This window comes from Cebus imitator, unplaced genomic scaffold, assembly GCF_001604975.1.
Source record: "Cebus imitator isolate Cc_AM_T3 unplaced genomic scaffold, Cebus_imitator-1.0 Scaffold66, whole genome shotgun sequence".
In the NCBI taxonomy this organism is placed as follows: Eukaryota; Metazoa; Chordata; class Mammalia; order Primates; family Cebidae; genus Cebus; species Cebus imitator.
In genome coordinates, this window is record NW_016107381.1 from 5,619,043 (window position 1) to 5,637,016 (window position 17,974).

The following is a 17,974-nucleotide window of genomic DNA, read 5'->3' on the forward strand; positions in this document are numbered from 1 at the left end:
TTTTAAGTAGAGATGGGGTTTCTCCATGTTGGTCAGGCTGGTCTTGAACTCCTGACCTCAGGTGATCCACCCACCTTGGCCCCCCAAAGTGCTGGGATTATAGGCGTGAGCCACTGTGCCCAGCTGCTTTATTTTCTTCATGGCATTTATCACAGTTTCAAATCTTTGCCATTTATGGATGTCTGCTGGGGGGGAGGGTAGAAGGAGTCCTCTGTATATGCCCAGGACACGCAACAGTGCCTGGCTGTTCACAGGAGCTCGATGGCAGTTGGCAAATAAATCAATGAACATACAAAGGGGGCTGGGAGGCCCAGGCCCATCCTCACCTGACATCTGATGTGCAAAGTGGTGCTTGACGTGGTGGGCCTTCAGGCTGTACAGGTAGGAGCCCTTGGGCGGCGAGCCAAAGTGCAGGTAATAATGGGTCATGTCGTAGAGGACGTAGCCCAGGAGGCCCCCTGCAAACAAAGTGCCCCCCACCGCCTCGGGCAGGATGAGGTGCAGGCACACGTAGAAGACACCGATCCCCAGGGAGGCTGGCACGGGAGGGAAGACCAGGCGGGAGCCATCGAAGGGTGCCTGTGGATGGAGAGGCTCGGGCATCAGGAGGCAGCCAGGGACCCCAGGACCTGTCTGTAGCCACAGCTGGCCAAGCCTGGGCTGCTCCCTGCAGAGGACAGGGGCGGAGCGGCCCAGACATTCCACTGGGTAGGCTTGGCACCTTTGGTGGCTTTGGAGAGGGCGGGCCAGCATGTCTGGAAGCTCTGGAAAGACTGTCTTACTCCCCATTTGCGAGCCAGGAAGGGACCTGGCAGATTGCCGAGGAACAGAGGAGGGAGATGGTGTGAGGCAGACAGGCAGGGCGTGCTGGTGGCTCAGAGCCCATCTCATGCTCTAGAGGCTACTGAGACTCTGGAATTCATCAGGTGTCAGACAGGTGTCCCATCCCTAAATACCATGCCTCTGGCTAGATGGGCATTCTGAAGACAAGGCACCTAGACTGTGGCCTGATGTCTGGGAGAGCAAGGCACCGGGTGGCCGAGGCTAATGCAGCCTCTGCGGTGGGATGACCCTGAAGTGTCACTAGAGCTGTCCTCCCCACCCCCATGTCCAAACAGGAGGCCTTCTTTGATCCAAGGGGGTGTCATCACAGTGAACCAGAGAACACTGCTTCACCGAGGCCCTTGAGCTTCAGAAGCTGAGGGCCTGGCATGGAGGTGAGATCTTAGCTACGGCTTGGTGAGGATTCTGAAAACGGAATCCTGCAGCCTTTCTGGGCTGGAGAAGGAGAGATCGAGAAAGCAGGTGACAGTGACACAGTGAGATGCTGCTGTGGGCCTCCCTCCCTTCAGACCAGGATCAATAGGATCAGTGGCATGCTGGAAAACCAGCTCTCAGAAAAAGGAGGAAGGGAGGGAGCCAGGGAAGGAGGGAGAGAAGGACGGAGGGAGAAGTAGAGGAAGGGAGGGAGAGCCCTGGTTGGTAGGTTTGCTAATTCCTTCGGTGTAAAAACTCCTGCCCTGGCGCTTTGAAGGGCTGAGGTGGCGTCACTGGGGCAGAAACAGGAAAGGATGGGCCAGGTGCTCTTGCAAGCTGGTGTGGGCCAGCTCCAGGTCACAGCTGGATCAGGATCCTGGGATGGATAGGTTTGGAGATCTGAGAACATGTTCCTGATTGGAGCCTATGTGGCTACAGGCCACACAAGCTCCTCCTCGGGTCCTCGTGGTATGGCAGCAGGGGACTGGACAGACCAGGGTGGAAATGTCCCAGAAGAGGGAGCCTGGGATAGCCCCTGGGGCCCCAGAACAGCCTGATCAGGTCCCCCGAAGGTTCTTGTGTTCCTTGCGGATAGGAAAGATGGCTGACGGGGCAGAGGATCTGAAAAGGCTTCACAAGTGGGGAAGGAATGCAGCAGCGGATGCAGCAAGTCTGGAGAGCAGAGGCCAGGTGAGGCTGGAGGACACAGACCAGGCCTGGGCTGTGCTGCCTCTGAGAGCATACCTGAGGGACGGGTTGGCCCAGGACTAGACACCCACCCTGATACTGGCCCCTAGGAAAGCCCCCAAGGACGCAGATCAACTCTGGGGAGAGCTGGGAGGGTGACACCCAGCCAACCTGAGAACTCTCCTAGGTGGCCGATTAAACTGGAATTGGCTCATTGAGATGAACTAGATTAAGTTGCTGCTGGGAAACTGATGTGAAACCCACGTTCAGCATGAGCAGCATAAGGGTCTAAACTGGTGTCCTGAAAGCATCATATCTGCCACATTTTCTCTGATTTACAGCCAGCAGAGAACAGAGTGTGGAGACTGGCTGGGGAACAGCACAGTGCAGGGTCAGAGAGGCCATGGGGGGCATAGGAGAGGCAGCTTCCTTTGAGCAGACCTATCTTCTAGGGCCAGTTTCTGGGACTGTCGTGGAGTCCTTGAAGGGCCTCAGGGGAAAGGGTGATTGAGAGCGCAGACTCTGGAATCCCCAGAATGGGGCAGGACGTCCTGGCTGCATCAAGTGTGACATGGGGCAAGCTCCTTAGCTCCCCAAGGCCTCAGTCTCCTGCTCTGTTGAACGGGGAGAATCCTGGCACCATTTTCAGGAGAAGCTCCAGGAGGGCAAGGCTTTTTGTTTTGTTCAATGATGTCTAGAACAGTGTTTCACACACGGAGGGAACTCACTGGGCATTTGCTGAATGAATGAATGAGTTGTTTCGAGGATTAAAAGTGATAGATAAACAGGGGTGCAGAGGGCTGGATGTCAGCCTGACGCTGCACATCCACTCTGTGCCTGCCTGGCTTAGGTTCGGATGCCTGACCCAGCTGCTCCTGTGATTCATGTCAAATGTTTTGTCAGTCCCAACCCACAGCCAGACTCCCAGGAGGCTCTGTAGTGCCTGAAGCTGGTTCTGGCTGCCGGACCAGCTGGTTTGGCCTGCACTTGCTGGGTCCAGGCTGGGACCCCGCCCCGCTCACCTTGTGGTGCTGGCCATGCATGACGAAGTGCAGCATGATGAGGTAATAGCTGTCGCTGGGGGGCTTCATGTGGAACAGGAAGCGGTGGATGAAGTACTCCATGAGGCTCCAGAGGAAGATCCCCAGCATGAAGAGCCCGGGGAACATGGACTTGGGCACCACCACTGCATGCTCTGCAGGGTGGCAGGGAGAGTGAGGTGAGGACTGGTGCACAGCAGCCGGGTAGCTCCAGGCGTCCATGCCTCGCTGACCTGATCGGCTTGGCAGATGCTGCCCTCTGTCCCATAGCTACGGGGCCAGGCCACACTGCTGGGGCCCGTGGGTCAAAATGGGAAGGAGGCTGTGGGGCTCTGGACTAGGTCTTGGGGGTCATTTACGGGAGTGATGGGCCATTGGCTGGAGGCCTCCTTACAGAGGCTGTGGGAGGAGTGGCTATGGCCAGGGCTGGACCTTTACCTGCAAGGGTGACCTTGCCCCAAGGACACTGGAGAAGAGACGGTGACACTCCTGAGCCAGGGCATTGTTATTATTTTGAGACAAGGTATCTCTCTGTCGCCCAGGTTGAAAGATTGGAGTGCTGGAGTGCAGAGGTGTGATCACAGCTCACTGCAGCCTCCCTGTCCTGGGCTCAAGTGATCCTTTAACCTCAGCCTCTCAAGTAGCTGGGACCACGGGCGCAAGCCACCACACCCAGCTAATTTTTAATTTTTTTTTTTTTGTAGAGACGAGATCTTGCTATGTTGCCCAGGCTGGACTCAAACTCCTGGACTCAAGCAATTCTCTCGCCTTGGCCTCCCAAAGTGCGATTACAGATGGGAGCCACGGCACCCGGCCTCCAGGGTGTTAATGATGGAAAGAGTGAACCACCAGGGACTGTGGGGCAGGAAGAACAAGAGAAAACAAGCACTGAGATCTCAACAGATGAGACCTGAAGTCACAGCTCAGGAGGAATATGTGAAAACACTGAAGACGATCGGCCTGGGTGGGGAGGGAAGACGGGAGAGGGCGCCGTCTGCAAGCACAAGCTTCCCACTGCCCAACCCTCCGGAGATGGCCTGTAACCCTTGCGGCTTTCAGTTCTTCCCTCCGCCTCATTCATTCTCTGACCTCATGGAGATTTCAGCTCTCGCTCCTGTTTTCTCCATATTCATCCTCATCCATTTTTTTTTTTTTTTTTTTGGACAATCTCGCTTTGTTGCCTAGGCTGGAGTGCATGGCGCGTGATCTCGGCTCACTGCAACCTCCACCTCCTGGGTTCAAACGATTCTCTTGCCTCAGCCTCCTGAGTGGCTGGGACTACAGGTGCCCACCACCACGCCTGGCTAATTTTTATATTTTTAGTAGAGATGGGGTTTCACCATGATGCCCAGGCTGGTCTTGAACTCCTGACCTCAAGTGAGGCTGGCCTCCCAAAGTGCCGGGATTGCAGGCATGAGCCCCTGCGCCCGGCCTAGCCATTCCCTTTTAACCCGTATTCCATCTCCCTCACCTGCACCCACGAACCCTCCCCCTGGGTCATCATGGGAATCTGCCTCTACACCCCATCCCCAAGCTGCTGAGCATGGAGAGTCACACAGTGGGTCTAGCACCTTTGACCTTTACAAGACCCTAGACACAGCCCGATGGGTGATCCCTGAGCATCTTCAGGTTCAGCTCCCTCCTCGCTGCCCTTGGACCTTCTCTGCTCCCCTTCACCTCCTCTCCTTCCACCCAGCCTCCTACTTCACAGAGAAGAGAGGCCCTGGGGTTGGGGGGGAGCTATCCCCTCCACATACCCACCCCAACTTCCAAGGACAACAGATCCTGCCAGTACCCTGGGGCATCCTCCTTGCTTCTCAGGGAAGAGCTGTGCACCAGCACGCGGGTGCTGATGGTCAGAGAAACAGTAACAGCACATGTGTCTTGACTGAGTCCTGTGTGCCATGTGCCGCCCAAGGGCTTTCCATGGATGACTTCCTATTTCATCTCACCACAGCCTTACAAGGGAAGCCCTGGCATTGACTGCATGAGTGAGGATGTGGACAAAGTCCATGACTTGCCAGGCTCCCCCTGCTTGGCAGTGCAAACCCTCAGCTGCCTCCTCCCACCCTCCCTCCCAAGGGATTCCTGTGGCCTCCTTCAGTCTCTCCTCTTCTGGCTCTTTTGTTCATCTTTCTGAGGTATGCAAGACTTTCCCATCATGGACTCAGCTTCTTCATCATGAAGATTGCTAAAAAGCTGGGCTAGGCTGAATGTGGTGGCTTACACCTGTAATCCCAGCACTTTGGGAGGCTGAAGTGGGAGGATCGCTTGAGCCCAGGAGTTGGAGGCCAGCCTGGGCAACACAGTGAGTTCCCACCTCATCAAAAAGTTAAAAAATTAGCAGGGCATGGTGGCCCATGCCTGTAGTCCCAGCTACTCAGGAGGCTGGGGCAGGAGGATCACTTGAGCCCAGTAGTTGAAGCCTGCAGTGAGCTGTGATTGCACCACTGCACTCCAGCCTGGATGACAGAGCAAGACCCTCCTGTCTCAAAAAGCTAAAAAGAAAACAAGAAAAAAAAGTGAGGCTGGACTCATGGCTCTACTTTGTCACTTTCCATTGGCTTGTCAAGTTCTTAAAATCTGTCTCCTGGCCGGGTGTGGTGGCTCATGCCTGTAATCCCAGCACTTTGGGAGGCCAAGGTGGGCAGATCACAAGGTCAGGAGTTCAAGACCAGCCTGAATAACATGGTGAAATTCCATCTCTGCTAAAAATACAAAAACTAGCTGGGCGGTGGTATGCGCCTGTAATCCCAGCTACTCAGGAGGCTGAGGCAGGAGAGTCACTTGAACCCAGGAGGCAGAGATTGTAGTGAGCTGAGATTGTACTCCAGCCTGGGTGACAGAGTGAGATTCTGTCTCAAAAAAAAAAAAAGTCTGTCTTCTTCCTTAAACCATCAGAACTTCAAAGGCTATTCATGATGTCTTTCTTGCCAAATCTAAGCAATTTTTTAGTCCACGTCTGACCTGGCTGTGGCATATGCCATTAGCGCCACCGTCTTCTTTAATCTGTAGCCGTCTAGGCTCTTATCCCGAGGCTTATGAATATTTGAGGGTCTTAAGTAGGATCGTAGAGTGTCTGTGAACTTGCTGATACATGGAATTGCACATCTATGGGCGTTTTTTCTCCGTAGCATGTCCCTGGTTTCTCAAATTCTCAAAATATCTGGGAGCAATGAGATTCAAATCCACAGCTCCACCTTCTGCTGCTGCCATACTTGACTTTTCTCCTCTCCCTGGATCTCCCTGCTCAGGCTCCATCTTGGAAACTCTGCCTCTGTCCCCAGGGTCCAAGCCTGGACCCTTTGCCTCTCGGCTCAATCTCTTCCTCTCCCATGTGCTGATGACGGATGCTCTACACCAGCTCCACCCTGGGTGGCCGCTTCCTACTGCACAGCTCCGTGTGGTTGTCCACAGCCCCTGCCTTGAACACCTCCCAAATGAGGCCAACCGTCTTCCTCCTTCTTCCTGCCCGCCTCCTCTTGGGTTTCCTTCTTTGGGGGCTGGGGTTACCGACACCACTCATTACCAAAGGAGTCAGGTTCAAGTGACCTCTCTCTGCCACATCCAACCAGTCCCCAAGCCCTGTCAGCGCCACCTCCTTAAGATCTCCTGGCAAAGTCAAAGAAGGCGGACACCAAAGGCCATGAAGCATATGATTTCATTTATATGAAATGTCCACAATAGGTGAATGTATGGACACAGAGGGCAGATCAGTGGCTGCTAGGCGCTGGAAGGAGGGAAGTGGGTAGCGATTGTCCAGGGTTTTCTTTGGGATGATGAAAATGTTTTAGAGCCAGACAGAGTGGTGGCTGAACCACCCTGTGAACATACTAAAGACTATATTGAATTTTATGAGACTCTCATTGCAATAAGAAAGATTTACACAGGGCCATGTGCGGTGGCTCATGCCTGTAATCTCAGCACTTTGGGAGGCTGAGGCGGGTGGATCACGAGGTCAGGAGTTTGAGACCATCCTGGCCAACATGGTGAAACCCGATCTCTACAAAAAATACAAAAATTAGCTGGGCATGGTGGTGGGTGCCTGTGGTCCCAGCTACTCGGGAGGCTGAGGTAGAAGAACAGCTTGAACCGGGGAGGCGAAGGTTGTAGTGAGCTGAGACTGCGCCACTGCACTGCAGCCTGGGCAACAGAGCAAGACTCTGTCTCAAAAAAAAAAAAAAAAAAAAAAAAAAAAAAAAAAAAAAAAAAAAAAAAAAAAAAAAAAGAAAAAAAGTGAAGAAAAGAAAAGAAAAGAAAAAGGATTTACATAGATCTTCGGTGGGTCCCTGCTCTTGATCCTGTCGCATTATCACCTTGTGCCCCAACGACACTGTCAGTCTCTGCTTAACTCACAACCTCCACAGGCCTTCAGACCCCTCCACGGTGCCCCACAACCTTCAGGCAAAGTCCTAACCCCACTGCACCACATTCAGGGTCCTCTGAGACCTGACCTTGCCAGCCACATCCCTGCCTGCCCTCTCCATCACCTGGTCCTGGGGCCAAGTCAAACCACATGTGGTCTCCTTGCATGTGCCACCTTCGCTTCCCTCAGCTCCATAATTTTGCTGGTGTGTCCTTCCCTGGAATTCCTTCCCTGCCATCCTTATCCTTGGAGACTCCGCTCCCGGGAAGCCTGTGCAGATGCCCTTCACTGGCACCAGCTGCGTTCACAGCCCCTCCTTTGCCCCCGCACGGCACTCCATCACACCATGCTGTGCCTGCGGTCTCCTCATTTGCCCCCTACTCGGTTACTAATTTTTCACGGGCAGCGTTGGGGCCTTTCACTTTATATCTCCAATGCTTCACACGGCAGGTTCTCAGGGACTTGCGGGGAGAGTGACAGGTAAAATAAAGCCTCTGTGCAGGCCTGCGCATGGATGAGATTTGATTAGAACCAGGCCTGGCAGAGGCAGCTCCAGCTGCAGTTAAGGAAATATATCTGAGGGGCCCGAGCCCACCGTGGGCCCAGGACAGATGGCCCCAGTGACCACTGAGGAAGGGAGATAGTTGAGGAAGGCAGAGGTGACCTCCCAGCTCTTTGGACCAGATTCCAGGTCAAGTGCTATTTGGACACTCAGTTCCAAACAAATCTCCATGCCATGAAAACATGTTTCACAGTTCACCTGGGAACTAAAATCTGATGCAGCCAAGATTCCATTTTCAAAGGTCCTTTCTCTCAAGCCAGGTTTTAGGCGAGTCTGACATCTCTCATCAGCAGGGCCTGCTGTGTTCACAGGTGGTACGAGACACTTGCCTAACAGCTTTGCCGGCTTTGACTGCAAGCGGCCATTGGGTCTTAGCTGGGCTGGTCTGGTTGGTGAGAGACCCTGGTTGGTGGGAAGCCCTGATACCTCTGGGGTCCTTCAGGTCACTCCGGTGAAGTGCAGCGAGCACAGGCATTGGATTTGCAGACCTGGGTTCAAATCCTGGCTCGGCACCACCTAGAGAGTTTTTTCAGGGAAATACCTTCCCCATCTTGAAGGGCTGTGGTTAGGATGGAGGTAACAGAATATCTGATTATATGATGAGTATATATGTTATATTATATAATAATATTAATAATACTACATTTCCTTTTTTTTTTTCACCTCGCTCTGTCACCCAGGCTGGGGTGCAGTGGCATGATCTTGGCTCACTGCAACCTCCACCTCCTGGGTTGAAGCGGTTCTCCTGCCTCAGCCTCCCAAGTAGCTGGGATTACAGGCACGCACCACCACACTCAGCTAATTTTTGTATTTTTAGTAGAGACCGGGTTTCACCATGTTGGCCAGGCTGGTCTCAAACTCCTGACCTCACGTGGTCCACCCGCCTTGGCCTCCGAAAGTGCTGGGATTAGGCATGAGCCACAGTCTGGCCTATACTTTCTTATACTACTACTGTTATTACATATGCTGCTATACTATCATAGTCGGATGTTGAACAAGGGGCCACGGTAATTTCTGAGTCACGGTCTGAGTGTCTGTCCCACCCAGCAGTTCTCCTATTTCCCAACTTCTCTCCATTCTCTTTGCTCCCCACCCATTCAGGACTCCAGCTGGGTGGGGAGGAGTTTCCCAGCCCCTCGGTTCTCCCCTACCTGGAGCTGAGACACCCTCCCTTGTCACTTAGCTCTCTCTCTTTCTTTCTTTTCTTTTCTTTTTTTTTTTTTTTTTAGACAAAGCCTCCCTCTTTCTCCCTGGCTTTTGTTAAATGGTACGATCTCAGCTCACTGCAACCTCTGCCTCCTGGGTTCAAGTGATTCTCCTGCCTCAGCCTCCCGAGTAGCTGGGATTACAGGTGCCTGCCACCACGTCTGGCTAATTTTTGTATCTTTAGTAGAGATGGGGTTTCATCATGTTAGTCAGGCTGCTCTTGAACTCCTGACCTCAGGTGATCTGACCACCTAGGCCTCCTAAACTGCTGGGATTACAGGCGTGAGCCATCATGCCCAGCCTTAACTCTCTTATTGGTAGGGAAAGGACTGGACTTGCGGGAGCACTCTCTGGCACAGACTTGGGTCCTCGTCTCTGCTGAGACCCTACACACCGCCCCACCGAAGGCCTGCCTCCCCCTCTGCTCCAGGATGCTGCTCACTCTAACATGCTCTCAGGAGCTGGTCTGGAGCCATCCTGAGCATGCAGGGCCCCCACCACCTCCCCAGTTTTTGAAAGCATTTTCATGTGCGCATCTAGGAGTGCCAGCCTTGAACTGGTGTCTCCGTTCAGCTTCCACTGCTTCTTGGCACCCTGACTCTTCTGTATTGATTCCAGTGTGTCCTTTGTCCAGCAGCTGCACCGGGACCCCGCCGAGTCTGCCCTCGCCTCGCTTTGTGGGCTCTTATTTTCTCTGCCTGTGGCTTGTGCCTTGCATGAAAAGCTGGGGGCTGAGGGAGGCACGTGGAGATGTATCTCTCATGCCCCCATCGCTGGCATCATGGTCACAGGCTTACTTACCATCTATACTGGATCTTTATAAGACAGGCACATTTTAGCTCTATGGCAAGGCCACAGGGCTGACAGGGTCCTCAAATCACCCTCCCTGCTGTGCAGAAAAGTCCTCTCCTATAGGTCAAGCCTCTGCCCGCCCCCTCACCCCAGCATCACCCTGTCTGCCCATCCGGCTGGAGCTGGTACTGAGTGGCATCTCTGGAGGAATCCGGCAGAGGGACCTGGGCCAAAGCTTCAGCGTCCCCTTCCCCCTCCGGCTGCCAGCCTGGCGGCCCTGCCACTGTTTGTGATTGTTAGGGGAGCGCCGGGCGGACAGTGAGCGATTCAGCGAGCAGGTCTTCTGAGCAACAAGCCCTGTGCTATGCCTGAGCTGGGCAGAACAGGGCCACCATGGCTCCAGGGATGCCCACAGTAACCCTCGGTGACCAGGAGCAGCTCTGGGCTGGATTTGAGGGTCTTCCTGCAGCTTGCTCACCCCCAACCCATCCTGGGTCAGGTAGATGAATGAAGCTCCGGATGCCGTGAACATGGCCCCTGTCATCTCAACCATTCAGGCACTTGACTTGCAGAAAGCAGGGAAAAGACCTGCTCCTCGCAGAGTGAGGGCAGCTCAGGAAGCTCAGAGCCAGGACAGGTTGACTACCTGGACAGGTGGCATGTACCTGGAGGCCCAAGGTAGGCAAGGCGCTTTCGGGGCTAGCTGCCCCAGTGGCCGTACCTAAACCCACAGTCATCCTGAAAGACCGAGTCTCATGGGCTCTTTAGACACTGTCCCATGCTAGCCCCTCTTTTCATCCTCTGTCCCCCCACTAGAACCTGGTATCCACAGCCTAGCCACATGACCTCAAACTGCTCACTTGATATCTCTGAGGCTCCATTTTCTCAGTTCTAAAAGGGGATAATAACAGGACCCTTCTATGGGGTTGCTGGGATGGGCAAATGAGACAGTCCCAGGAGAGCACGTGGCCCCACACATGGCCAGTGTCCCATAGAGGTTAGTGGGCTGTTACTCCCAGCCTGGGGGTCCGCAGCATGAGCCTTTGCCTTGGACACACTCCAGGACACTCCCAGGTCTCTCTCCCAAGCTCTCTGCTACTCTGTGCTCTGTTCATAGGCCAGTCCAAGTCTAGCTCTCAGCAGTGCGACCTGATGAAGTGATTTCATCTAGTTTCTTAGCAAAGAGTCCCAGATCATGCATTTTCTGGTGTGAGACTCAATAAGAAGCGCACTCTCTCTCTTTTTTATTCCTCTGACACCTCATGAAATGGTTCCATTTAGTTTCTGCTGATGTGTTGCTGGGTTTTGTATTCATTTGTGGAGATAGTGGGAGTCTGACAAAATTCTTCTTTGGAAGACTATTTCTACAGAAAGGCTTCACCAAAAAATGCCTGTGATGTTGTTTGGGGTTCTATGCTATCAGAAACTCCGGGCCAGGGAAAGCACTGAAGTCTCCTCCCTCTAGGATCCTCAGGGGAAAGTCAGGAAAGAATCTGGCATTACCTGTTGTAAATGACGCGAAGAGTCGGACGTTACCCTGGGCAAAGGTTCGGTAGCAGGACCAGCTGATGTACAGCACCAGGGGCATCCAGATGACGGGGACACTGTACCTGCAGGAGGGCCATTAGGGTAAGAGAGATACATGCACAGGGGCTTGACAGGGTCCAGCTTTCTTTTTTTTTTTGAGATGGAGTTTCACTCTGGTCACGCAGGCTCCTGGGTTCAAGTGATTCTCCTGCCTCAGCCTCCCAAGTAGCTGGATTTCAGGTATGTGCCACCACACCCAGCTAATTTTGTATTTTTAGTAGAGATGGAGTTTCACCATGTTAGTCAGGCTGGTCTCGAACTCCTGACCTCAGGTGATCCACCCACCTCAGCCCCCCAAAGCACTGGGATTATAGGTGTGAGCCACCACACCTGGCAGGGTCTAGCTTTCTACCAGAGAGGTAAAAAGATGACACCAAAGCAGATGCAGAAAGCATATGGGGTCAAAGGGACACTGGTATGGGGGATGGGGAAGAGAAAAGAGGAGGGGGGCTGTAAGCCCATCTGCCTCCTGCCTCTGAGTTGAGTTATTGGCAGAAAAGAAGTTTCCCCAGGGCTACAGACTCTATGCAACTGGACAGACGCTGACCTCTTCTGGCAGAGGAGCTAATTGCAGGCTAAATTGTTCCCATGTGCATCAGACGCGAGAAACTACTCATATTCAAAAGTTTCTAGCTACATGTTGGGTTGTGACCCACCTAGTGGACAAAACCATGCACAGGGATGAATTATTCCCATGGCATGTTCCTCCCTCCCTGAGAGCTTTACAGTATAGGCCTGGGCTCTGGGGAGGGACCCAACTGCCCCTTCCCTTTCCATATCTGATTGGCACCTTCAGAAGAGAGGGGCAGCCTGCCACAGGCTCAGGGAAGAGCTTACCAGACCGTCTTAGAGAGGCCCTCAACGAAGTCTGACTGGAAGAGGCGGATGGGCCTGGTCACCGGCTGGTGAACCCACTCATCGTACTTCTCTCCCAAGTGGCCCACCTGCCACAGGAGGGGCTTTTGCCAGTCCACCAGGTCCTGCAAGAGATGAAGCCAAGTGGACACTTGACACTCATGTCTTCCCATATTCATTCCCCCATTTCCTTGTTATAGCATCCCAGTCCTCACCTCCTACTCAGCTCATGCCATCTGTGTGGGGCCACCCACCCTCCTGCTTCAGTGATCAAGAACTGACCAAGCTGCTCATCCCAGCCCCCTGGTGGCAGCAATAGGACCCAGTACAGGCTCGCGACCTAAACTGGTGTGATGAGCCATCAGACACTCTCTCTTTCTGTTGGAGGTGCTACATTGGCAGGGCACGAGCCTGGAGTTGCTAGCAGAGCCTGCCTGAAGGCGTCACCAGCACAGGAGATGTCCAAACCAAGAGCTAGGGTGACAGAATCCCGGTAATGATATCTGAGTGTCCAGATTCAGCCACATCTGAAGTTTGAAGTCTTGCTCGGGACTCCTGAGGTACAGGAGGCAAGACATTCTGTATCAGGAATGGAGTGGAAGCTTTTCCCTCTACCACAGGCCTTCTTCTTGGTGTTGATCTGGGTATTTCATTCATTCAATCATTTATTCAGCAATTTATTTAATATTATATATATAATATGTATAAATATATATTTCTCTGTATATCTAATTTTAGAAATATATATGAATATTTCTATATATAAATATATATACATTTCTGGAAATAAATATAGAAATATTTCTATATATTTCTATGCTAGATGCTGGAAAGAATCAACAGGAATGAAAGAGACCAACCTTGTTTCATGTAGCTTAGTGCTTAGAGTTAGACTCTGAAGTCAGCCCTGGGTACAAATCCATGTGCCATTTACTGTGTGACTTTGGGAGAATTACTAAATCTCTCTGAGCCTCAGTTTCCTCAGCTATAAAATGGAAGTGATCATTGGTTGCAGTAGCTCATGCCTGTAAACCCTGCACTTTGGGAGGCTGAGGCAGGATAACTGCTTGAGGCCAGGAGTTTGAGACCAGCCTGACCAATATTTTGAGACTCAGTCTCTACAAAAATAAAAAATAGTAACAGTATCTGCATTAAGCGCCCAGCGAGATGTGGCATGCCAAGCAAGGATGGTTTCGTGGAGACACAAAGCAGGCTGAGACCCAGAGGCAGAATGGTCGGTACAGATGTCCGGGTCAGGGTGGGCGAGGAGGGCTTTGCAGAGGGGTTTGGGCTGGAATTCATCAGCATGGAAGATTTGACAAGGGGGAGAGAGGAAGGGATGGCGGGGAGTGTGGGCACGGATTTAAAGTTGAATATAGTTGTTGTGGCCTTTCTGGCACCTTGACATGCTCTGTGGGCAGCAGGAGGAAAGGGCGTAGATGACAGAACACTGTGCCACGCCCAGGGGTGGCTTATTCTCCAGGCCTGCTGTCTCCAAGGCAGGCATGTATGTGTACCCCAGTAGTACTCACAGGCTGGTCCCCAGAGGCAGAGAGAAAATATGAACAACCCTATTTCTATTATTTGTATTTATTTGTGTTTGTAATATATTTATGATTTTTTTCTTTTTCTTTCTTTTTTGAGACAGGGTCTTGCTCTTTCACCAGGCTGGAGTGCAGTGGGACGATCTCGGCTCACTGCAACCTCCATCTCCTGGATTCAAGTGATTCCCCTGCCTCAGCCTCCTGAGTAACTGGGACTACAGGCAGCACCACCACACCCGGCTAATTTTTTGTATTTTAGTAGAGATGGGGTTTCACCATGGCCAGGATGGTCTTGATCTCCTGACCTCATGATCTGTCTGCCTCAGCCTTCCAAAGTGCTGGGATTACAGGCATGAGGCACCGCGCCTGGCCCTTTTTTCTTTTTTTAAGAGGTGGGTCTTGTTATGTTGCTCAGGCTGGACTTGAACTCCTGGGCTCAAGTGATCCTCCTGCCTCAGCCTCTTGGGTGGCTCAGACTACAGGAGAGCGCCATTACGCAGGCTTGATTTCACCTTTACACAGCATTTGACTGTGTTCTTTTTTTTTTTTTTTGAGATGGAAGTTTCGCTCTTGTTACCCAGGCTGGAGTGCAATGGCGCGATCTCGGCTCACCGCAACCTCCGCCTCCTGGGTTCAGGCAATTCTCCTGCCCCAGCCTCCTGAGTCGCTGGGATTACAGGCACACGCCACCATGCCCAGCTAATGTTTTGTATTTTTAGTAGAGACGGGGTTTCACCATGTTGACCAGGATGGTCTCGATCTCTTGACCTCGTGATCCACCCGCCTCGGCCTCCCACAGTGCTGGGATTACAGGCTTGAGCCACCGCGCCCAGCACTTGACTGTGTTCTAATGCACGGACTATAAGAGTACATTAACACATGCCAATACTTAAGAAATAATTTAAATATATAATAAACACGTAATGGAGAGTGTGTGCAGCAATGTTCACTCAGGGATACAAGGTCAGAAAAGTTTGCAGGTTTCAGCTCCAGATACCGGGAAGCCCTTGAAGATTTCTGACAAGCCAGTGCCAGGTTAATCTGGACCAAATCCAGCAAAGAACAATGAGCCTGGAGTCAGAGGAGCACCATTAAAGCCTGGCTGTGCCTTTTACCAGCTATGAGATCCTAGACATGCACTTTTACTTCTCAGGGACCCTCAGTGCCCTCATCTGTGATGCCGGTGGGCCCCAACCCACCACCCACAGTCGGAGTCAGGGGGGCATGGTGGATGCTCAGACAATCTTCAGCAGGGGGAGTCAGGCAGCCACTGCAGAAGGGAAGTGGGGAACCACAGGCAGGGAGAGCAGGGGAGAGGAGCAAGGGCTGCACGTGGAAGAGCTTGCAAGCCTGGACGAAACAGCCATCCGTGATTCCAGAAACCTGCCTTCCCCTGGCCCTGGCTGCCACCTCATCCTTGCACAGGCCTCCCCACCAAAGGTTTCTGCAGCCTCAGCGGGTCTTCCAGGAACTCTCATGTGCCCCTAGCTCGTTTGGAAGTGAAGCTAGTCTTGCCATCACGACCTGGGAACAGGGGTGTGGGGGTCCCAGGAGCAAGCAGGCAAGGCCACTGGGTTTCCCTCTGTGCCTGTGGCCAGGGTGAAAGGCTCAAAGAAGGCTGTGGCTTCTGCCATGTGAATTTGGCAGGTCTCAGGTACTGGCTGCCTTCCTGTGGCAGGGGTGGAGGGTGGGGGGTGCGGTCACTTCCTGCTTCTCAGGCTGGAAGACGACCCAGGTCAGCCTGAAGCCTTCTCGCGCTGGCACTAACTAAATCAAGCAGTCATCCAAACTCCACCTAGTCGCCGCTCCCTTCCTGACCCCAGTCTCCTTGACCTCAGCCCTCGAGTCTAGCAGCCAGTGAGGTCATCAGATGTGTGCTGTCTCATTCCAGTCCTCTGCCCCAGGTCTCACACACACACACACACACACACACACACCCACACACACCACACACCCTGTACCACCACCACCGCTACCACCACCACCAGGAAAAAGAACTGGAGGAACCAGCTAGCGGCCTGTGTTTACCACCTTATCTTGCCGCAGCCCCAAGAGCCGCACCTTAGAAGAAGCTGGGCCAGGGTCACGGCAAGAGCGTGAGGCTCTGTCCCAGCTGCGGTAGTACTCAGAGCTGATCCCCATGGAGCCCTAGTTATGTGCCAAGCCTAGTTCTAAACACCTGACACGGGTTCAGTCACTTGATCCTCACATACCCCTAACTAGACAGGTATTCTAACCATTGTCATTTTGCAGATGGGAAAACTGAGGCTGAGTAATCTGCCCAGGGATGCCCAGTTATGTCTCCTCGGTGCGTTGGCCCCTTTACCACTAACAAAGAGCCATCTTGGCCCCTAGAGATACACCTTGTCCTGAAGTCCACTTGGATAGTAATAGAATCACGTTGGTTTCCTGAAGCTTGGTGTGCGCAGGATCTATGTCTTCCCATACTTTTGAGATGGGGTCTTGCTGTTGTCGCCCAGGCTGGAGTACAGTGGCGCGACCTCTGCTCACTGCAACCTCTGTCTCTCAGGTGTAAGCGATTCTCCTGCCTCAGTCTCTCAAGTGGCAGGGACTACAGGCGCCTGCCACCAGCATGCCCTGCTAATATTTTGTATTTTTAGTAGAGATGGGTTTTCACTGTGTTAGCCCGGATGGTCTCGATCTCCTGACCTCATGATCCATCCACCTCAGCTGCCCAAAGTGCTGGGATTATAGGCGTGAGCCACCGCACCCGGCGACTTTTACTTTCAGCTGGTGTATGTCTTTACATTTAAGGTGCATCTCTTGCAGACAGAATATAGCTGGGTCTTCCTTTTTATTCAAGTCAATCTCTGCCTTTTAATTGAAGCACTAAATCTATTTACATTTAATGTTGGAGTAGGTCTACTCTAGTTTTCTTTTCTTTTTCTTTTCGAGACAGGGCTTGCTCTGTCGCCCAGGCTGGAGTGCAACGGCACCATCTTGGCTCACGGCAGCCTTGACCTCTGGAGATCAAACAATCCTCCTGCCTCAGCCTTCTGAGTAGCTGGGACTACAAGCAGGTGCCACCACACCTGGCTGCTGTTTTCGATTTGTCTCCTCTGCTCTTCCTGTGTCTTATTTGTATGAAATATTTTACACTATTCCATACTGTCTCCTCTGTTGGGTTTTTAGCTGTGCTTTTCGGTATTTTCCTTGCAGTTGCTGCTCTAAAGGTGATCACATACATCTGTAACTTACACCATCTCTCTCAGAGGAATCCCTGGTCTTTTCTTTTTCTTCCTTTTTTTTTTTTGAGACAGGACTTGCTCTGTTGCCCAGTGAGAGTACAGTGGCATGACTGTGACGACAGTGGCTCACTGCAGCCTCAGCCTCTTAAGCTCAAGTGATCCTCCCACCTCAGCTTCCGGAGTAGCTGGGACTACAGGCTCAGGCCACCATGCCCAGCTATTTTTTTTTTTTTTTTAAGAGATGGAAGTATTTCTAAAAAATTCCTGCTTCTCAGGCTGGAAGATGACCCAGGTCAGCCTGGCGCCATCCCGCCCTGGCACTAACCAAATCAAGCAATAATCCAAACTCCATGGCAGGTGATCTCGCCTCAGCCTCTCAAAGAGCTGGAATTACAGGCATGAACCCCTGTGTTCATTCGGAAATGGCATAGGAGTCAAAGGTTGAACTCAACTGAAACACAAGAAGAGAGTTCTGGACAACAGGCTGGTCTTGAACTCCTGGGCTCAAGTGATCCTCCTGCCTCAGCCTCCCAAAGTGCTGGGCTTATGAGCATGAGCCACTGCGCCTGACCAGAGCCCCTGGTTTTTCTATCTCACTTTTGGATGCTACACATGATAGACATCACTATCCTGTGATTCACTTGTGCACTTAACAGAGACTGAGCTACCTTGAACTAACACAGACTCAGCTGCCTTGAATGTGAACTTTTCCAGCTATAGCACAGGGATGCAGCCAGGTAGGCCCCTCCCTCAGCATAGCAGTGGTTCGGCAAATTTTAATCTATTGATCCATTTTGTCCTTATTTTGTGAAGGAAGGAGAAAATGACATAGGATTCTTTTTCTTTTTCTTTCTTTCTTTTTTTTTTTT

General features: G+C 52.3%; 1 protein-coding gene across 1 annotated transcript in view; it reads right to left on the minus strand.

The window, feature by feature from the left end:
- The window catches only part of FA2H (fatty acid 2-hydroxylase), a 67,458-nt gene that overhangs the window by 3,580 nt on the left and 45,904 nt on the right, over nucleotides 1–17,974 (minus strand). Inside the window, exons 3-6 of the mRNA XM_017530562.2 lie at nucleotides 12,335–12,477; nucleotides 11,414–11,520; nucleotides 2,967–3,139; nucleotides 327–579 (exon numbers count right to left, since the gene is read on the minus strand). Of these exons, the coding sequence (XP_017386051.1) occupies nucleotides 327–579; nucleotides 2,967–3,139; nucleotides 11,414–11,520; nucleotides 12,335–12,477 (676 nt within the window). The remainder of the gene's footprint in view (nucleotides 1–326; nucleotides 580–2,966; nucleotides 3,140–11,413; nucleotides 11,521–12,334; nucleotides 12,478–17,974) is intronic.